Source organism: Armigeres subalbatus, chromosome 3 (assembly GCF_024139115.2).
Source record: "Armigeres subalbatus isolate Guangzhou_Male chromosome 3, GZ_Asu_2, whole genome shotgun sequence".
In the NCBI taxonomy this organism is placed as follows: Eukaryota; Metazoa; Arthropoda; class Insecta; order Diptera; family Culicidae; genus Armigeres; species Armigeres subalbatus.
In genome coordinates, this window is record NC_085141.1 from 179,766,548 (window position 1) to 179,789,387 (window position 22,840).

The 22,840-nt window shown below is 40.9% G+C and overlaps 1 protein-coding gene across 4 annotated transcripts in view; it reads right to left on the reverse strand.

The window, feature by feature from the left end:
* LOC134227372 (fasciclin-2) overlaps positions 1-22,840 on the reverse strand; it is a 332,520-nt gene that overhangs the window by 42,144 nt on the left and 267,536 nt on the right. For 3 of the 4 annotated variants that reach the window (XM_062708789.1, XM_062708788.1, XM_062708787.1), the window contains exon 7: positions 22,142-22,325. In XM_062708789.1, coding sequence (XP_062564773.1) covers positions 22,142-22,325 — 184 coding nt within the window. Of the gene's footprint in view, positions 1-1,852; positions 11,741-22,141; positions 22,326-22,840 lie in introns of those variants that run through there. The other variant, XM_062708790.1, reaches the window with a different exon arrangement.

Below are 22,840 nucleotides of genomic sequence, written 5' to 3' on the forward strand. Positions count from 1 at the left end.
TTTTCTGTGTGAATTTTGAAGAATACTCAACAGAAACTCAACATGAACTTTTCGTGGATATTCCGAATATTTTCCTGTTGATATTTGGAACAACTTCCCGTGAATATTCTGATGAGATTCTCATGTAAAATCTGAAGAATTTTTCGTTGAAATTCCAAACAATTTCCGTTGGAAAATCCAAAGAACTCCACTTGGTAATTCCAAAGAATTCTCGAAACTTTAAAGTAGCTCCCGTTGAAAATCTGAGAATAATTTCATAATGAATATTTTGAAAAAAAAAAACTTAAAGTACTTTCTAAGGAAGTTGATCAGATTTTTCCGGCGAAATTCAAAAGATTCTTCCGTTAATGTTTTGAAAATATGCCAAGTGACCAATTCAGCCGAACGACACTATCGGCCGAATGTCCATTTCGGCCAAATGGCGCTTTCTGTCAAACGAACATTACTGTTACTACCATTACGACCAAATGAACTGTTTACCAAATGACGTTTTTGGCCAAAAAACTTTAGGCTACTTAGTCTTCGACTAAATGGTCTATTTGATCAAACATTATATTCAGCCAAACAACTTTCAGCCTTGTGGTCTTCGGCCAAGTGGGTTTCTGCCGAACGACCCTTTTTTGTTCAGAAGTAAATTTCAACGAGAAATTCTTTGGATTTCGGGAAATCATTCGCAATTTCAACACGAGTTTTTTTTCTAAGTTTTTACGGAGAGTTTTTCGAAATTTCAATGAGAAGTTGTATGGAATTTTCAAGAAAACCATTGATTTATTCACGAAAAATTGAAAAAAAGGCAGTTGAAGGGTCAGGTCCTACCATATTGGCCTACATCAAACCTGTGGAGAATAGCGCAAATCAGATTCAGAACCACGGTTGTAGCATCGACAACGCAAAAATATTCCTCGTCCGTAATCAGCAAGTTATTTGTTTATAACTATTGAAAAAAGGCCAATTTAGTATTCAGTTAAAACCATTTATGCGGTCCTGTGGAAATCACGAGGAAACTTTTGAAAAATTTCTGTGCAAATTCCGAGGAATTTACTGCATAACCAAATGGAATTGCTTGTGGAAATTTTGAAAATCACAACTAAACAATTATTTGGAAAGCAAATGAGCATGTTTCTTATTTTTGTGTATTTTTTTTTGGGAGTGAGCACGCATGATTACAAGATGATGCAATGAAATTGGTGCTTCGACTTCGACGTTTATTTGGTTTGCCAGAAACCTCTTGCAGAAAACGGTGAATACTTTTGGGTGGACATATCGAGGAATTGCAGAAATTTAAAATGATTTTTTAAGTCTGCTTTCTTACGTAATCTGATTTAACAATTCATCGGTTATTCTCTGTCTTCCCCGGAGCACTTGTGTACTCTACGAATTTGATACTTACCTCCTGTCCCGCATCGGGAATTTACCAAACGGAAGCAGACACACATGTGTGTCATATTTACAATTTTTACCCCATAGACGTCCCCAATGGCAGCCCTCCCAAAACTTAATGGATTAAAAGCCAACCGAACGAGAGCAAACCATCGCTACCGGCGGCGCCGCCCACCGGACAGAGCCAAATGATTGCGTTGCGTTGATTGTTCAACAATAGGGATTAAGGGCAACTGCGTTTTGTGGATATTCACCACCACCACCAACAACCCTATACCCCTCCACGGACACGATAGTAAACCATTTTCCAAATTGATTTTGATGACAAACCCGAAATGAAAGGAATGAGTATTACGGAAAACTGAATAACATGCAGCGGGCGAATATTTACAGCCGGAATAAAAAAATGGGGTAAAAGAAATGAAATGCTACTGAAACAATGCTTTCTCATCAACTGAAAAAAACGAGAGTGTCGATTGTTGCACCTATCCATGGCCTCTGGATAATAGAGGGGGATGCTTTCGATATGGTAACAGTCAGAAGTGCAATATTTACATGGGTTCTGTATTTTTTTTGTTTCAGCAGAATGCGATCATATTTACAATGGAAGTCAATTTCGTTTGTGAAATTTTTGCGGTTGGTTCCATCGACGTTTTTCTATCGGTCGCGATCAATCTCTTCATTTTTGTGTCGATTTTGATTAAGAACTACTGCGTTTGGTTCTGATTTTCTTACGGATAGCTACTAACTTTTTGTTCACAATCTTTGATATACTGTTGGAATACTTTTCTCTAAGGTGGTGTGATTTCCAGCCGATTTCGTTTGAACGTAGAAAAAAATCTATTCAAGTTACAGTCTTAGTAAAGTTCTCACCTTCGGTGTTAGTATTTATTTCGGAATTCTCTATGGTCGCTGGTTATCTGGTAATTGAATTAACTAGTAACTACATGTAGCATCTTTCATCCCTAACGTTATGATTATTTACCCCATCAACATTCAATAAAATGCTTTAAAACCGCCACCAAGATTCGTTAATGTCTCTAATCCTTTGCACTAGTTTAGTTATCTTACAGTTGAAACAATTGATATAAATGCTATCGATGGTTCTACCTACCTAAGATGGTACTGCGTAACGTTTCACGGGAGGAAAATACATCAGACTGCTTTAAATTCGATAGGTTGCCAAGGTTCGTCGCTTAACAATTCATAGACTTATGATAACGGAATACTGAATCAGTGAATGGTAACAATATCGCTAGTAAAGATTTTTTTTCAATACTTAAATGGCATCTTCTTTATAACATGGTTGATAAATGGGAGGAATTTCTATGGCGCCATATTGTATTATACACAAAAGCATGTTCTAAATTATGTGGATTGAAATTTTATTGATTTAGGTATTTGTTTCAAAATGTTTCCATATGTTCAATTTAAAATAAGACCGTGTACGCTTATTCAGTAATATTTTACAAGAGAACTTTCTTCAAAACCGCTTCTATAAACAACATTGGAATTTGGTATTGGTCTAGATTTCTAAGAGAATCAAAGATTGTTTAAATAAAAATAATCATGGAATTTAAAAAATATATATCTGGGGTTCCCCGAAGCATGATGCGATGTCCGAACATATCAGAAACAGAACACGAGGATTGAAAAAAGAGGAAAACTTAAAGCAGTTCTTGCGCTTCTATTATTCATGTTTGAATTTTTAGAGCTCCAACTAATGAGAATTCTAGGCTCTCAATGAGAATGTGTTTATATTCCAAAGAAAATCTAAATTGCGAGACTTTTCAAGACAAGCATAATCAAAATACTGTATCACCATTGTTCTTTCCCGCAAAGAAAGACGAGTGATACACGCCGGATAATGCAAAGTTGCTCCCCAAAATTGTCCTTCTCGACATTTCGCAAGATAATTTTTGCCAGAAAAATCAACCAAAAATTTGGTCCGTGACTTGATTTAAACTAACGTCTACAAAACCACACCATCATATGAACTGGACGGTATGGGTGTGAGTAAGAAATTTGAGGTTTGAAATCTGCCCAGGTTTTATTTTTATCACTTGAGATTCTACATAGGACACTTAGAAAACCCTGAGCAGCATTTAGGAATTTTATGGTGAAACTGGCCAGTGCAACAACAACAATTTTTCTAAACTTTCCTACAGAACTCTTGAGAAATTCTTCTTGTTTGCTATCATTAAACTATTTCTGAATGTCTGTTGGAAATTATTTTCTATTTTGCCTGAAAGCTATTCTGAATTTCCCATAGGAAAATGTTCACCAGAGAAATCTATTAAATTTTCATTCGAAAGTATTTTGAAAATTCAAGCGAATTACCTCTGAGTATCCATGAAATTGTATTAAATTTTCACGAAAATTTGTTCTCAACGTCCTCCAGGAAGCCTTTTTAGATTCTAATAAAAAATAAATCTTTATGTACGGGAAAGATTTCTTCGCGAGAATTCGAAAAAACATCAAATGAGAATTTAAAAAATAGGATCAGTTGGAAATTTAATAGAATTTCAAGAGAAAATCCTACAGATTGACTCTGCGATACAATTTCAAAGTATTTCTCGGAAAACAGTGGATGAAGAAGGGAACCGTTAGAGCAGGGAACAAATGTTGAAAACCCGCATTGTATCTACATAGATAGGCCTGCGGTAATTGTGTTTAGGATGCTTTACACAGATAGAAAAATCAATTAAAATATGAGCTAAAAACCATTTACATTAATGGAACGCCATTATAAGCGTGATTCCACATGAAATATAATGAAAGCATCATTTGGCGTGAATGGCGATTATTGCATACACGTTTCAAGCAAACTCTGTAGGAAGAGGGCCACTGCAGCGTATAAACGCGTAAATCTCCACATCTCAAGTTTTTCGCGTTGTTTACTTATTTTTTTTTTTTATATACAAAAATATGTTTTTAGAACGCTGAATTTACATCAACACCGATCGTGCGAAACATTCCGAAAGCAGCTATTAGGAGCTCTTGTTGAACTGCAAGAAAGCGGCAGGAGGAATTTGTAATAATGTCCTGAGTTTGGCAATGCGTTGTAAAGGTTCAGAGACTCCTCAGCTGGCTCTGTAGAAAAAAAATATAATTTAAGAGTTGAAGATGAGACTTATCTAGCCAAGGTTGCCCGGTCATTGAGAAGGGGAGCTGACTTAGCCCGGTTGTGTAAGTCCGGGGTCCCAAAAAGGCAATTATTGTTAAACAAGGATAAAATCCCCATCGTGTTCATTTTATGAAGTGTTTCATGAATTGTTCACTTTTACGGATGCTCCGAATCTTGCGGAGAAATACCGGATCGTCGAATAACCAGGAAATGTGATGATCCATAGCAATAGACAAAGGCAACATTTTGTTGGGATTGTTGCTGCAAAGCTCCGTGAGCTTTTACAAAATTACCCTTCGGCTTCGAGACGCAAAAATTGGCCCAAGAATCTATGTTCCTTCGAAACCGAATCTTGGGATCTAGAATGAGCAAACTGCAAATATCAGTGCTTAACGACATCCGCGAAACCCAACTGAATATAATTCAACTTGGTTCCAATGGATTGAAATTTTGTTCGAAAATGAATTTTTGAGAGTGAATTGAAGTTGGGGTTATTTTTGGCCCACCAATGTCACTTTTTTCAATGCACTAGAAAGGTTAAGAAAATAAATGAGTGTTTCAAGTCTGGGTATCATTCGGGAGTGTGTCCCTGACACTGGTAGGAATTCCGTAGGAATCAGATAATTAGGGCACAGGCACAGTAATTTTTCCACCGTATTATGGACGTATTGTAGACGCATGTACTGTGGAATGTTGGTTCTATTTCCGCCCTGATAAGGTTAAAACTTCTCGTAAAGCGAGACGTTCTCCACTGGTCCAATGTTTAGTCTGTACGACCTCTGGTCGAAGACGGTGATTTAATCTTTGTAAATAATATCAGGAAAGGGTTCCCACCAAAGTTGTGCAGTCGGGTAGTTTTCTGCTGGGAGATCAATCCAGAAGACAGTGGTGCCGTACATAGAGGACGATCTACAGCTACAGTACCAGTGCTCCCGGATAGATTCCATAACCAAGCCTTGGTGTCCGACAAGAGTATGTATGTTGCAAAGGAGAGTGGCATTGATGTTTCCAAATACCGGCTAACTGGCGCTTATTAGCGAGAACTCTCTATTGTGATGACGACGACTGAGTCGGTAAGGACTAAGATCGACTTTCTTGGCGATGTGGCAGCAATGGTAACTCCTGACCACATGGTTTCAGAAAAAAAGTTGTTGCATTGCTCTGGACGGCTGTCCGTGATCGTTAAGTTGAGTTCGGATACCTCGATTCCGACTCCACGGCTTGCAATCAACCCATCCTTAAACTTTTGCTCGTGATTCCTGTACTCGTCTTCCGAGTTCCCTGTGTTGTTTCCCCTGAAAAAACTTTGAGCTATGGACAGGGTTTGCAGAAATCGCTCTCAATAGATAACGAACAACGATTAAAGAAAGGCAAAAACTGAATCATAACAAGCCATGACAACAAATTTATCAAACTTGTATGCAAGTGCGAAAAAACAGAATCGAATAGGCAGCCCCGACAGAGAAGTGATGATTCTCGTTTATTTTGTGTTGGAGATGGCACAGCTGTTTAGAACAAGTTGAACCGCATCATAGCGCATCATCAGAACTAGTGTTCCCCGCGTTTCTCTTCGTTGGCATTACATCCCCCACTGGGACATTGCCGCCTCGCAGCTTAGTGTTCATTAAGCACTTCCACAGTTATTAACTGCGAGGTTTCTAAGCCAGGATACCATTTCTGCATTCGTATATCATGAGGCTAACACGATGATACTTGTATGCCCAGGGAAGTCGAGACAATTTCCAATCCGAAAATTGCCTAGACCGGCACCGGGAATCGAACCCAGCCACCCTCAGCATGGTCTTGCTTTGTAGCCGCGCGTCTTACCGCACGGCTAAGGAGGGCCCCCGATTTTGGAGCTTTTTAAAATAAATTTATCATGAGGTATAGCCTCCCGAATCAGTTCTTTATCATGACAGCTTGCGAAAAAAGTCTCTCACGGTATGCTATATATCGTAAATGTATGCAGACATGATAAGTGAGAGATTTTTTCATTCTATTTTGGATTTAATCCCTGGCTATGGAGCTATCTACAGTGGCTGAAAGGGGTGCCAACTACTCGCTCATTGCTAATGGACTCGTGCCGCTGGAGAGAGACGTGCGCAGGATCCGGTCTCCTTGAAAAAAAACGGAGGGTCCCTATGATCTCCGGACGTGGCTGCGGTGAAAGAGGCGGCTTTGCGACAGATGAACGCCAATAGACAATGGCGGAAAAGCAAAATGCCTGCCTCAGCACAAGCAGACTCGGCTGATAACCCAGGTGCTCGGGAGTAACCCAGAAACACTGGTTGAAGGTTTATAACAAAGTGTCGGTGAGGCAACAGCAACGATGAACCAGGCATGTAAGCTCTAAACTGTAGAGCTATCGATTATAGCCTATCTAATCCGCAAACGATGCTGGCCGAATGAAAAGTGAGGATTCAGAAGTGAGTAGTGCGACATGAGGAAGAAGAAGTTAGACGGAAAAAGGAAGAAGAAAAAGGAAGAAAGTAGGAGGAAGAAAGAAAAGTGAGAAGGAAGAAGGAAGGAGGAAGAAAAAAGGAAGGAGAAAAAATAAGGAAGAGGGAAGAAGAAAGGAGGAAAAAGAAAGATGGAAAATGGAAGAAGAAATCTTGAGCTTCAGCTTGAGCTTGATTGACTGCTCGTAGTTGCTACTTCATTATGACCAGATCAGCTGTTCTTGCACAGGGAACCAACAGATGTTTGCTTGAGACTAGCTCACATTCTCAATGTACAAGTACTGGTGATCTCATTTGTTAGGTCATACTGGCGCCTGCCACGTCAGAATGCTAGTCAATGTAGGGAAGGGGGAGGAAGTGATGATGCAATCACTCGCCCACTGCAAGCCGAATATACCTCTGCACTTGTCACGAGTTCATACGGAATTTGTTGGAAGATCTGGGTTAGGTAGGAGAGGCAGAGGTCCGTCTTGGTTAACGAGCTGCCAATGTGATAGATAGGAGGAGGTAACTGATGGAATTTCTAATTGGATGTAGGAAACGAGCTCTATAAGTTCATTTCCAATTCTAGCAGATTACTGTTAGAATACTCAAGTTGAAGGTATAGGAATAGTAATGGAAACGGCATGGAAGTCCATTTCCAGTTCTAGGGATTGCTAGAACATGAGAAATAAAGAGAAAGATATAAAGTAGGAGAATGGAACGGACCTGGGATTGAACCCACGACCTCCTGCGTATATGAGGCAGAAGCAGTAGCCATATGACTACCAAGCCCGCTTTGAAGGAAAATGGAAGAAGAAAGAAGGAAAAAGGAAGAAGGATGAAGGATGAAAAAAGAAGAAATAAGGAAGAAGGAAAAAAAGAGGGAAAAAGGAATAGCGAAGAGGAAAGACATTTTTTTTTACAATTTTAAGGTTGGGGATATGATATTTCCCCGACCTTATACTCGGTCCGGACAACTGATGGTATCTCCTTCGGCGAACATGGCCACAAACAAATTTGAAGCGTACCGAGGTACCCCACCGAAGAACAGCACTGATGGCGGATTGGGCCTTTAACTGCGTCGTCCGGGGGTGCCTAAGACGACGACCAGTAGAATGTCGTTGGCATAGATGAAAATGTGGATATTGGTAGGTAGGAAACGAAAAACTCCGTCCATGGCAATAAAAAACATCATAGGATAGCTGCCAGTACCGAACCTTGGGCTAAACAGCTTCCTCCTGCAAAGCGAAAGTTCTTGAGACTTGGTTTCCGATGATCACTGTGAAGGAGCGTCCCATAAGGAAGTTAGAAAATATTGAATGTCAAACTAACCTTCAAAATTTCCTCGAAAAACTTAACGGTATTTTCCTCGGAAAATATCTCGGAATTCGTAAGAATTTTTTGAAACTTCGCACAAAAAGTTATCAGAAAGTTATCAAGAATTTCCACAGATAATAATGCCTAGCAGGGATCGTAATTCTCACTCATTCTGGTCCCTCCCATTGATTTTCTCCGCTAAATCGAAATATTTGAGATTTCCATTAAAAAGTCTTCAAAATTCCCACAGATTATTTTTTTTAATTTCCACGAAAAATTCATCGGAGTTTCCACAAAAAATTATTCGGAGTTTCCAAGGGAAATCTTTTCGAAATTTCAAAGGGAACTTCTTTGGATTTTTCACGCGGTTTTTTCGGAATTTTCACCGGAATTTCCAGGAGAAATCTTTAGAGCCTCCATTAAGAATTTTTATGGTTTTTTTTTGGAATTAAGATGGGAAATTTTGGATTTTCCACTGTTTTTTTTAAGTTTCACTGGAAATTCTTAGAAAATTCCTCAGGAAATTCTTTGAAATTTCCACGGGAAATTCTTTAGAATTTCCAATTTGAATGAACATTCTTATGAAATTTTCCGGAGTTTCTACAGAAAATATTTTGAAATATTAATGACAAAATATCCAAAATTTCCACGGGAATCTCTTGAATATCCTTTGGAAATTGTTTAGAATTTCCATGGATTTTTTTTGGAAATTCCACGGGAAACACTTTGGAATTTACAAGGAAACTTCTTTGGTATTCCGCGAGAAATTTATTGGAATTTTCAAGTTTCAAATTTCAATTCTTCTAATTTTTACGAGAAACTCTTTGGAATTTCATTGGGAAATTCTTCTGAACATCCATGAAAATTCTGGCTAGTTTCCATGGGAAATTCTTTGGAAATTTCACCGGATTTTTTTTAGAATTATTTAGAAATTTCTTTGGAATCTCCACACGAAATGCTTCGAGTAGCTCTTTGGAATTTCCATGGGAAATTCTTCGGTCTACCTACAGGAAGTCCATTAGAATTTCTATAAAAATAAGAAAATTCGATAGGAAATTATTTGGATTTTCCACGGGAAATTGTTTGAAGTTTTCATGCGAAACTGTTTGGAATTTCCGCGGTAGGTTTTTTATAATTTCAAAGCGAATTCCATCGAAATTTTAACGGTAGATCTTTCGGAATTTTCACGGGATTTTTTTTGTATCTCTGCTGGAAATTCTTCTAATTTTCCATAGATTTTTTAGGCTTTTTTCATTCCCTAAAATTTAGCGCGAATTCCTTCTGATATTCCAAGCGATTATTTTTATTTTCGCGTTTCCATGATACTCTTTACATTTCTTAAGTAATATGATGAAAACCCGACTTTACGGGCTTCAAAAAAAAGTGTACAATAATTTACTTATTTGTTATTTCAATTCCAGGTTCAAGTAAATTTCAATTAGGGAGAAATTCGAAACAACTTTCATTTCAAACTAAGCGTATTACAATGGCGCCACGAGAAACCTCCATCAACAAACAGAAAACATTCACGTCTCTTATCGGAGCGCATAATTTGCCTTTCACGTGACCAACAACGGCCAGTCGATAGCATTCATCTCTGGAAGTATATTTTGCTAGTCGTGGAACTGAATTTACGGTCGCGAGCTTCTCAATCGTAACAATGTACATTAATTTTCCCATTTTCATCTACCTTACCATTTCACAAACCAGGACAGGAGAGTCCAAAGGAAAGCCATTGAATTCAACGCATTCCCGCACTTCGAAATTCGACGACTACCGCCGCCGCTAGTTGCAAATAGTTACAAATATAGACCAATTGAATTCGGAGCTGGGAAAGGGCGGGAAAATTAATTATTCTTGTAATTTGCATTCCGTCTCTTATCCTTGATTCATTTCCACCTCATTTACATTATAACGGTCATAGTTTACCCGCGAGTGATTTCTTCTTTTCTACGCTGCACTGACTGTGTCGTAGATTTTCCGTTGGGTCGCCGCGCCTGTTTCCTTCGGTTGTTCAGCGAACTTGGCTGTGCGGTGTGTGGTCACACTGACTGTCGACGCTAAAGATGCTAAAATACAGTCGCGAAAATGAGTGTCTGCTGCTCCAGAGGGTGCCTTTTCGCCGCTCCGCTCGACTTGCCCTCCACTCAGTCTGAACACTTTTTTGGCGTAAAAAACGGTTATTGATTTCTTTCGTGATAGTTTTTTTGCTGTCGCTTTTCCCACTCCGGCAGAAAGTGACGATAAAAAGTCTAGATTCAGTTATTTGTGTGTTTTACTTCGTTTTCGTTCAGTGCTAGCAAACTGTGGTCGAAAGTGGGATTTTATTGGGCGTAATTTCTTTGGGTAACAATTCATACAAAAATATACACCCGGGCAAAGTTAGGAATGATTCCGTTGAACTTGAAGATCTGATCTTCATTGCTTATTAGTCATACTTTATCCGCAGTAGAAATAACAAGAGTTAGGCTATTATGTTCAGAAGGTCATTAAAGTAGTCTATTGAAAGAATTCTATGAAACGCTGCAAAACATTATGCATTTTTGTTTTTCATTTGGCAGTGTATATTTGGCTTGAAAACATGATACATTTACAATCTTGGAGTATAAGGGAACTATTTTCTTTTTTCTAGGATTGACTACAATTTATGATGTTTTCTCAAATTGGCCTGAGTGATATTGACTCTTTAATTTGAGCCGGTTATGCATCTTGTCAAATTAATTTCGATCGACAGAAATTCGAAATAATTGTTCCATAATTCAAGATCCTAATCAATATGTTTCACCGTATGAGATAGGTACATAAATTTGTTTGATTTAAATGGCAATAATTTTAAAATGCGGACCATTTTCATCAAAATGTTATTTCTCTCAGCTTGGCAACAAAAAATATGTCTCCATATTTATTAGAACAAAACAGAAATACAATAATGTTTATATGACAACAAATTTGTGAAATGTTTATCAATTTTGTGTACCTTAATGTTTCATACAGCATAAAACATTTCTCAAACATAACACCCTTTAAAATTTTCATTTTTCCGACCACAGTGCATAGCACTATATGTTATTAGATTTGCGTCACGTCACTTACATACACACAGTTTAGTTGCTAGTTTTAGCACGGACATGAAATGAAATATCTTTACAAACAGCACGTTTTCTTCTGTTTTCTGTACAGATCTGCCCCCGGTCGTTCTCTCGATTGTTGGTATGCTTTTATGATTTCTGTGTGTTTTTCTCCGGTGCAACAATGCTCGCCTGCTGGGTGGTGATGATTGAGGTCACCCTCAGCGTCCCGGTACGGAACAACAACAGGCACCCCGGTGACGGTGCCGGAAGGAGCAGAGGGCAAACTAACTTTTACGATCGCCGATGATGATGGATTGAATTAAACGTGGCTATCAACATCAATCCGGCCATGATGGATGACCACGGGGCGTCGTTAGAATTGCCACTGCCGTAGTAATAATTTCCTAGACGAATGCAATGCGGGGGAAGAAAAAACAGAGAGAACAAGAGAAAAAAGAAGGCACATGGAGTTGAATTCGTCTTCTCGTTCGCTGGGATGTCCTGGAGCTGCGCCGAGAAGGTACGTCATGCCGCTGTAGCCACGGTTATGGAATTGGTGATGTTTTTCGTGAAATCTGTATAAATGGGTCATCTTTTTTGGAACCGGGTTTTGTGTTCAATTGAATATCAAATTTAGTATTCATATCTTCAGCAACGATAATTTCCATAATGTCGTCGAAAATAGCTCGTCTCGTTATAAACTACTTTTTGAAAACAAAAAGAGTGTAGTAGCCACTTATGGGCTGCCAGCATTGACTCATGGTTCCTATTTTTTTTAAATGTTTTTTAAAATGTTGATTTGTCTTGCTCCGAAAACATTCATATCAAAATTAGAAAGATTAAAATTCAGATTTTTTTTTTCAAAAAATGGAAACAAAATATTGAACCTTTAAAAACAGTCGTGAATAATTATTCTACAAATGTGTTGCAGCTTTAAGCTCAAGGCAAGCTCAACAATTTCTGACAAGGAAAGCGTACCCGTCTTCCACCAAACGGAGATAAAGCTACCACGATAATGGAGGGACCCGTATTCGTGGCAGCGGAGAGTTCTTCAAAACAGAATTGTAGGTCAGCACATACCCCCAGGACTGGTTAGCAAGGCGGACAGAGATTCGACTCAGATCAGGACATTCAAATCCGAGAGAATGGAAGCGTGCAGGTAACCTAGGATAAACGTAATTGTGGCGCTAGGAGGAGGAAATGAGTGACAAGAGAAAAGGATAGATACGTTGAGTTTTTCAAATCAATTTTGGGGTTAAAAAATACCTGCACTGATAGAAAATGATAGACGCACTAAGAGAGGGAAAATGATCATTGTGCTCAAGAATGGTACACATTCGCTGCACCATCAAACTATAGCATAACAGAATGGTGCAAATAACTTGACGAGGTTACTGTGGCGAAGTACCTCGTTTAAATCCTCCATTAAATTTCAGCTCAGCTGACGTAACGTCGACGTCAATCCGAACGTCAGTAGGAACGAGCAAAGGCATAGAATTTCCAATCCGAAGATAGCGATGGCGATTCGCGGTCCGGTCTTGGTGGTGAACATTCGCAGCTCTCTGGGCAGAGTGTATTTATCCATCCAAGAACACTGGCGTCGGATTTCAAGCGGGCTACGTTTCACGTGAAGAAAATGCGTAAAGGTTCCCCCACATACACGCGAGGCGACTGTCGCCGTTGGTATGGAAGCGCAAATGAAACACTACATGCAGCGACCCAGCGATAGAGTCCCGACGAATTTTTTTTGTGGATTATTTTAACCTTTTTAAAAATCGCGTATAAAATTTGAAAATTTGAGTAAAAAAACCGCGTAAATCCCGAAAATAATGAAGCCGTGTAAAAACTTTAGCAATGAAAATGAACGTTTGTTTCTTTGCCAGACGTTTCATTGGGCTATGTCATCTTTTTCAAGGGTTAGTGTGACTGGGGAGTAAAGTCAGATTAAACGAAAGAAGTAAGGTAAGGTAGGGTAAGCGGTCCTTTTCGTACTTCCTGAGAGAGTGTAACTCGAGTACGTTTGTACGTTTTGAGAGTGTAACTCGAGTACGTATCCAACATGCACCAAAACACAAATATGAAGCTGAAGCAATTTGGAATGATGTTTGACGATAAACTCAGCCTCTGTAGCCACGTCGAACACGTCTGTAAACTCGCTTCTATAGCTATCACGGCGCTTTCAAAAACGATAGCCAACAGCACGCGGGGGGTCTGTCTCAGTCACTTGGAATAAGTCGATGATAGATTTGATCTCTTTCTCGGAAGAGATCGTACTACTGTACAATCAGTCTATATTTATCAGAACATGTCCTCAATGCAGAACACTATCCTTTATTTATTAAAAAATACATCTAATATCCTTATCTTCTTGGGGGCAGCAGGGACTATGTCCAAGGGCTTGATTATCCCTCCCCAGCGACCGTGTGTCGCTCAAAGCGCACAAGCCCAAGTCCTGGTGTCAGGGGAGAAAATGTATAGACCGGTCATCGGACTGGATAGTCTGCACACCGTATCGAATGATAACGGCCAACGATACATTAACTTCGCAGTTTCCCGCGGAATGGTAATCCGAAGCAAATTTTTTTTCCACATATCCACAAGGCTACGTGGAGATCACCTTACCAATAGACGGAAAACCAAATCGACCACGTTCTAATCGACGGTAAATTCTTCTCTGACATCACGAACGTCCGCACATACCGCAGTGCGAGTATTGAATCCGACCACTACCTCGTTGCAGCATGTCTGCGCTCAAAACTCTCGACGATGTACTTGGGCGGCTACAAGACGGTAGACTAGCTCAAGGATATGCGCAGCAGCTGGAAGTGGCACTGCCAACGGAAAGGCAGCTAGGCGTAGCGTCTCTTCTGGAAAGATATTTGATCCTCCATTCGTAGCACCGGTGCCCCCGAATCAGAGAAACGACTGGTGTGACGACGAATGTGAGCAGTTAGTGGAAAAGAAGAATGCAACATGGGCAAGATTTCTGCAACACCGCACGAAAGCGAACGAGGAACGATATAGATGGGCGCGGAACAAACAAAACTCGATTTTCCGGAGGAAAAGCGCCAGAAGGAAGATCAAGACCGTGAAGTTACGGAGCAACTGTACCGCGCTAATAACACACGAAAGTTCTACGAGAAGTTGAACCCTTCACGTAAGGGCCACGTTCCACAGGCTGATATGTGTAAGGACAAAAACGGGAACCTTCTTACGAACGAGCGTGAGGTGATCCAAAGGTGCTGACAACACTGCGAAGAACACCTGAATGACGAAGTGGCAGACGAAGATGGCGGTATGGTGATGAACCTGGGAGAACGCGCGCAGGACATAATTTTACCGGCTCCGGATCTCCAGGAAATCCAGAAGTAGATTGGCTGACAGAAGAACAACAAAACCACAGCAGTGGATGGAGTGTGTCGTGTGCAACTATCCCGCAATCACATTGCTGAACGCGGCCTACAAGGTACTCTCCCAAATTGTATGCCATCGACTAGCATCAATTGCAAGAGAGTTCGTGGGGCAGTACCAGGCGGGTTTTATGGGCGAACGCTCCATCGCGGACCAGGTGGTCGCCATTCGCCAAGTACTGCAATAATGCCGCGAATACAACGTGCACACACATCATCTATTTATCGAATTCAACGCCGCATATGATATAATCGATCGGTGGTAGAATAATTTGTGTACTTTGGCCCACTGGTGACTGCAGAAAATGATACCAGCAGGAAATTCGGAGACGAATAGTGGCTGGAAATCGCAAGTACTTTGGACTCCGCAAGACGCTCCGATCGAATAGAGTTCGCCGCCATACCATACTGACAATCTACAAAACGCTTATTAGACCGGTAGTTCTCTACGGACACAAGACCTGGATGATGCTCGTGGTGGATCAAAGCCTCTCTGGAGTTTTCGAAAGGAAAGTGCTGTGTACCATCTATGGTGGGGTGCAGATGGCGAACGGTATGTGGAGGAGGCGAATGAACCACGAGTTGCATCAGCTGTTGGGAGAACCATCCATCGTTCACACCGCAAAAAATGGACGACTGCGGTGGGCCGGGCACGTAGCCAGAATGTCGGAAAGTAACCCGTTGAAAATGGTTCTTAACAACGATCCGACGGGCACAAGAAGGCGAGGTACGCAGCGGGCAAGGTTGATCGATCAGGTGGAGGACGATTTGCAGACCCTACGCAGACTACGTGGTTGGCGACGTGCAGCCATGGACCGAGCTGAATAGAGAAGACTTTTATGTACTGTACAGGCCACTCCGGTCTTAGTCTGGTAATAAATAAATAAATTGAATAGTACTCAGGGGCGCTTCGTGGAGATAATAAGACGCCTAATCTAAACCATTGTGCAAATGCTGAGGCAGTCGGTCTCCAAGTCAGAGACGACGTTGCTATTCATGCAGGACCGTTGCATGTCCCTACCATAATCGGCAGGAGGTTAGGTTTTGCTAGAGATTCAAGCAAAGTTCGAGGTGGTGCCAACATATTCCGTCCAAATGGGTCTGAATCGTTCATTGACGTAATGTTCTGTAGCCCTGGCTTGGCCATGGGCTCAACTGGAGAGTCGATGATGGCACTCATAGCGTTCATTTCACAATCCGGTACGTCGTCAGCATTGGTGTGCAGCAACTGAGGTCGATGGATCCTCGTCAGGTTTGTGGATGGAATACCTTTAGCTTCGACAGCTAAGATTTCACCGCGGCTCTGCGACTGGGGGGTAACAACGAAAGTCTAAATGGAAGCGCTGATAGCACTTCTGTCACGCCAGCAGGGTTTGCAGAAAACGCTCTTAATAGATAACGAACAACGATAAAAGAAAGGCAAAACCTGTTCCGAATCATAACAAGCCATGATAACAAATTTATCAAACTTGTATACAAATACAAGAAATAGAATCGGATAGGCAGCCTTCATACAGAAGTGATGATTTTCGCTTTGATTTCGCTTATTTTGTGTTGCGGACCGCACAGCTGTGTAGAACAAGTTGAAATGCATCATCAGAACCAGTGCTCCCCTCGTTTGAAGTTTTTAAAAGAATATTTTCATGGGGTATAGCCTCCCGAATAAGTTCTTTATCATGATAGCTTGCGAAAAAAGTCTCTCGCTATATTCTACATATCGTAATGTATACAGAGATGAGAGGTGAGAGACTTTTTAATTCTCTTTTGGATTCAAACCCTGGATGCCAGTATGCAGAGGTGGGCCGTACAGAAGAAAGGTAGACCTCCATCATATTGGTGGAATGCAGCGATCGGTCAACATGCCTTAGGGCTAGGCGAAGGATGGGAAGGGCTCACACTGAGGTGGAGAGGTATGAAGACCGCATAACATTCAAAGTCGCAAAACTGTCCCTCAATAAAGCCACTAGTAACAGTAAAAAAGTGTGTTTCGAGGTTTCAATGCTAATCTTTGGGACGATGATTGCAGGACAGTAATGACGAAGAAGAAAAGGCGGGTTGACAACCTCCTGGGTAGAAGTGCATTCTAATGTACTCTTCCTGTCCCATGACACAAGTCCCCGGCCACCAGCACCACGAAGCGCGCGTACGGCCGAAATGGCTCTGGTGAAGTGACGAATAAAGAGTTGCTTGCGGTGGCCAACTCTTTAGATACGAACAAAGCACGTGACCCTTGACGTTAAGAATGCATTCAACAGTATGAGGTGAGACTTTTGTACGAATCCAAGGTTGTCAAAGTAGTGCTTCCGTCACTGCAGAAGTTCTGGAGTGGTCCACCCTAGACCAGGATTGAAATTTTCTCCCTCCTTTGCCTTTGCCGCAACATGACGCTGGTGGTTGACGGAAAGTTGAATGTGAAGGTGAAATTGATGGCAACCCATGCAATAATCATAGTGGAGGAATAGATGAGCCCTAGGCAGCCAATTCTAAGCGGTACTTGAAGCACTTGAGTGTGATGATCGTCGATGGGCTGAACTTCAACAGCCACGTCGATTACGGGTGTAAGAAAGCTTTGGCAATCATTGCAGCATTATCGGGGATGATGCCCAATAGCCCAAGGGTGTGCTCCAGCAGATGTAAGTTACTAGCTGGCATCGCTGTATCTATTCTCAGATACGGCGGCCTAGCTTGGATCTCGTTGCGTCGCGTGGGTAGTTAATAAAGAGGCATTGAAACTAGTGTGTAGGTGGTTACGTGGCCATGCGTATTCGTATGGATCCCTCTCAATAGATGCCGTAAGAAAGTACCGAGGAGATCCAGGGTCAGTGAAGAGGGTGTCACGCACTGCATCTCCTACCTGTCCTGGATGCCCAGATGCGATCAAGACCGCAGAGCACATTCTGTTCACATGTACCTGCTGCGGACTAAATACTGCATGTATGTCCAACAATGTCCAGATAATGTGCCACCGCGAAAAAAAACTGTATTGCAATGTGAGATACGATATCATTGATCGCGTTCATACTACAGAGGATTTGGCATGGCGAACAACACCTAGCCGGCCCGTTGTAAAAAGTACAACACCTTCGAAAAAAAGCTCGCTTGCCATTCACAACACGGGAAGGACCGCATCAGTAATCCAGGACCATGTGAGTTCCGGAAGGTTGAGCACACAAATGCGCGGCACCGCCAAGTAGATTATTGGTACTGGAAAAGGCTGTGCCGACACATACACAGCGAGGGCTGGCTCAGTGACCAGCGAACCCAGAAAGAGTATTAAGGCAGGAACTATTACAGGGGAGCTCCCATGGTCGGGGAACTATCCTGTCGAGTTAGGGTATATCTGCCACCGGTGACTATCTGAGTAGATCGCGATCAAGCTGAAAGCTGAATGGCCAGAGATACAGCGGATCGCTTTTGGGAAGTTCTCGGGATAGCGCCAGGGACTAAACTGAGTCGATCGTGACGCGTTAATGCAACGGTTTCGGGTTGTCGGAGCGCCATGAATTGGGCGGTTTGCTCCACCCGAAATCTCTGGACTGACTTCACCACTAGCTCGATCACACGCTGAAATAAAAAATGGTTTCGGATTTGCTTTGATCTCAAAAATGCCAAAGTGACGTTAACAGTGGTGGCTAAATAGTCATGGTTCTGTAAAATTGTTCCAAGCGTATACATCACGTATTTGTTTTGCTAATACCAGTTCTTGGGGCAATTTTTAAAGAGTAAAAAGTTCGAAATGTCTACAGAGGGACTTAAAAGCACTACGCCACAAGTCTCTGGACATGAGAGCCGCAAGATAATGCAGGAAGGTCAGGGGTAGGGTGACAATTACGGAGCTGATAGATGTCGTAGAACAGTGGAACCAAATGAGATTCCACAACGCTTAAAACTGCCATCATAGCGGCTTTTGACAAGTTCTGGACTGCCATTCTAAGATGCCTCAAGGAGTGCACTTTTCCAATAAGGAAACAAAATCAGAGACTGGTGTTTTGCCCAAATCAATAGAAAAGTTTCTCAGGAAGGATCATCCTCAACAGAGTGTTGAGCAACCAATTTCGATTTCGTTATGAAATTAAATGACGATTTACGATTGTCTTGTTAATGTTAACGTGTGAATGTTAAGAATGGATTTAACAGTGCAAACTTGGTACTCCGACTCGGGGGTGCCGACGAACTTGTAGATCGTGAAGTGGATGCAACATTGGAGCATGTGGTTTTCGCTTGCTCGCGTATTGACTACACAGATAGAAAAATCCACTGAAATTTACGCTAAAAATCTTGCACATAAATGGAACGCCATTATTAGCGTAATTCCAAACGGAATATTGCCTAAATGTATACAATTTTTGGCGTGAATCGTCAATATTGAATACAAGTTGCAAGCAATCTTGTTAGCAAAAAGACCATTTCAGCGTATAATGGCGCAAATTTCCGCATGTCAGGTTTTATGCGCTGTTTATTTTTCATTATTTTTTTCTGTGTAGCTTATACGTCGATAGTTAAATAGGAAGATGATAACTAGTGAACATATTTATAAAATCACAAACCTTCCGAATTTCTGAATTATATAATTTAATTTGATCAAAGTTCAATAACTTTAACATTTGCTCTACTAAATACTTTTTAGATTACAATAAAGAGCATTCACTGATTAAAAAATAGTCTAAAATAAATTGCAAGGCTCAAGCAATGCCATTTAAAAAATTGAAAGCAAAAAACTGTTTTATTTAATTTAGAATTTCTGAACAATTTTGCATATTGCGACTCGATTTCTCCCTAATAAACTCACCATTTCCATTACCGTGGATCAGCGAATCGTACCTTCTACTAAATTGCACGTGGCGGAGTGGAGATAAAACGGACGAACAAAAAACATAGTTTGGCTGGACCGCTTTTAATTTCGGGTTAGTGGCGTGAACAGGACGCGAACATAGAGAGAAAGAGAGTAAAAAGGAAACGGACACTAAAAACCGGAAAGAGGGAACTAATTTCCCACCCGGAAGTGAAAAAAACATAGCGCGACTCGGCGGAACAGAAACAGATAGTAAATGAAAGTGTGTGTGTGTGTGTGTTTGTTTTGTGGGAATCGCGTGCTTTCTGATTCGGAAGCACGTGGCGGTAGTACGTGAGTGGGCGGAAGGTGTAGAGGCGGTGAATGCTAAAAGGATTCTGTTAAACGATTCACGCCTATGTGGATGTGTAGGTTTGTCTATGAAAAATACTCGGGGGGTTAATTCCGGATGATTGATGAGCTTTTTCATTTGTATGTTAAAAGGTTTGAATATTTTTGAAAAGAAAATCGTTGGCCGGCGGTAGATGAATATCGATTAGTGATGCTGCAGATACTTTGAGATAAATCATAAATCGGTGGTCGTCAATTTAGAGAGATGAATAAGCAATTTTTTGGACATGATCACTCTATTCTGTGGAAGCTAGAGCGTTGAAGCCATCTATCACACATTAGTGCTGATGCCAATATGATTTCGCTGCGATACGTAGTGGTGATAGCATCTGCGTCGTCAGCATTATTTGTGGTCAAATCGTAAGCAATTAATTCCTCCGAAAGACTTTGAGGGTGCCACATTCAAAGCAATCAATTGTGATGTTTCCGGTTGATTAAAATCAATTAAAATGTGCTCACTCATCTCGTCACTTCTTGGTGCTAAGCCTGGCTCGTGACCGTGAATGTATGCATAAATTAGTTGGTTGTGGCATAGGGTGCTAAATATAGTCTCCTCAGCTCTCATTGACTGGTGAATGGTGCAAGTGACAGATGATTTAAATTAAGAAATTTGTTCAGTAAGTGTTTGTCAATTGCGTGTGAAGCATTAAATATGATGATTTATTTTTATGCCTGTAGTTCATTGCAATGATCTGCTAGAAATAATAGAAAAATATTTTCTATTGTACAGATAAAACAAAGATGACAGATCTAAGCGTTTTGAATGAATGAATAATAGTTTGTCAAAATAAGAATTCAAATCATATTTATATTATATTTATAACTCCGTGTATGAGATTATTAATTGACAAAATAGAACAAAATAAATGTGAAATATTTCCCTCCGCATAAAAACAGAAAACGACGAATAATTTTGCCATCGTAATTGACAATTTCGAGAATACATTTGGGAGGTCCTCCTGATAAAAACATATTTATCATGAACAAAAAGATGAACGACAAGGCTGACCGGAAATAAGCACAAACCATAAATCTTGAATGGCATCGCAAAATAAAAGAATACGAGAAAAAGTAACCAAGCAGAGAGTAAGGGACTTAGATACAAAATTCAAATAAGCCGCAACGAGTGTTTCGGTGGGTTTGTGTGGTACAGAAAGGATGTTCCAATTAGAAGACGAGACATTCGAGAAATTAGCATTGATAAGTAGAAGCCAGTCGTTTAATGTGGTTGATGTCAGAATCTTTGACGATATTTTTATTGCTGTCTTGTATGTATCACCAATTGGAAATGATTCGTATCTATCGTGTAGCATTACTTAACTTTACGCTTCCTTTCTGTCTATATCCACAACTCTCCTACAGATCGTAAAATTAAACCTTAAAATAAGACCGAATTCGAAAATCTAATTAAAACCTATTCTGACAGAATGGACTTTTTATTGTCTTCATTCTAGCATTGAGAAAAAGAGCCAAATCGTATCCCTGCGCAGCTATTCGTTCGTAAAACTTATAAATTACGTGGAAGATAAATGGGGAAATAAAGAGAATTTGTTTTTCAGATAATCGATAAAACTAGTACGTGAGAGATAATGTTTCACAATGATTGCCTTTTTTTGCAGGCGTGTTTTTTTTAATCCGAATTGAATGTAATGTCCGATCCGTTTACAGGTCTGCCTAGTCTATGCGTCGAATAGAATGTCGCTCACAGCACTTGGTAAGCTTAAAGCCGAAACTTTCAAACGTAAAACATAAATGTGCAATGAAAGGTGTTTTTAGGGCGAAAGATGTAGAGGAAACATAAACTAAGCCATAGATCAGAAATCGGAAGTCGGAGCAGCGTCCAATTTACGGTCACACAAGCTCGGCGAGAAGGTTGGCAGTTGAGCGATTTTACTCGATCCTAGCGAAAGCGAAAAAATGTTGGAACACGGTCGACGTAGAGCTTGGTTTCGCGTTTGCTTAGCGTTTTGGATCACTTACACACTTTATAGGTACTTGTTCACACACAGTTTGTGATTTAAGTCACGCGGATTACACTGGTAGTGGTGAATATTAGAAGCGATAAATGAACACAAAACTACACACAGAGTAAACAAACAACAGTAAAACATCCGTAGGCCGGGATGCGAAGCTGCCAGCGGCGGTTGCCGGCGTATAGCCGAGTCCAGCCGAGTAAACGTTATATAAGCTGCCTAACGGTTTGTTCGACTCACCTCGGGCAGTCTTCAGAAGCAGGTGAGCGGGCCGCGAGAAGCCGATGGCATTGTGCGCCATCAGCTCTATCCGGTAGTAGGTGTCCGCTTGCAGGTCGTGCATCTCGTAGTGCGACGCCGTTGGGATGTCATCGACTAGGCAGGCACCTTCCAGCTCAGTCCACACCCCGTTGATTTTGGAACCCTATGGACGCAAGTGGAATAAAGGTGAGAAATTGATGGACAATTTTTTATTCAAGTACGGACAGTAGTTAAGATATCTCCCATAAATTCTACGTGAAAGGACTTGCTTAAGGTGGTTATACAACAAAGCCACAAATCGGCCATCTTGGAAACCACGTGCTTTTTCTAGTGATTTTTCAAGAGCACGAACCACAACGCCCATGGGGATGAAACATTCGTAGATCGTTTGCTTACTCATGCTAAACAATCGACTTTAATTTCAGCATTGTACGAAAATTATTACGCTAGATTTGATCTCCTGATAATAGGAGTAGAAATCCGTGTGGTGAATTTGAAATTCACCACATGGCTTGATTGTATAATCACCTTAAGATTAACACAACATCAAGGTAATCTGCTATAAACCCGGTGCTAACATGCTCCTTGCCGAACCTTAAATCAAGCTCAGCACTACGTAAAACCGTATCAATGTCAAACACTCGGATGAGCAGTTGAAATAACCCAAACCTGAATCCC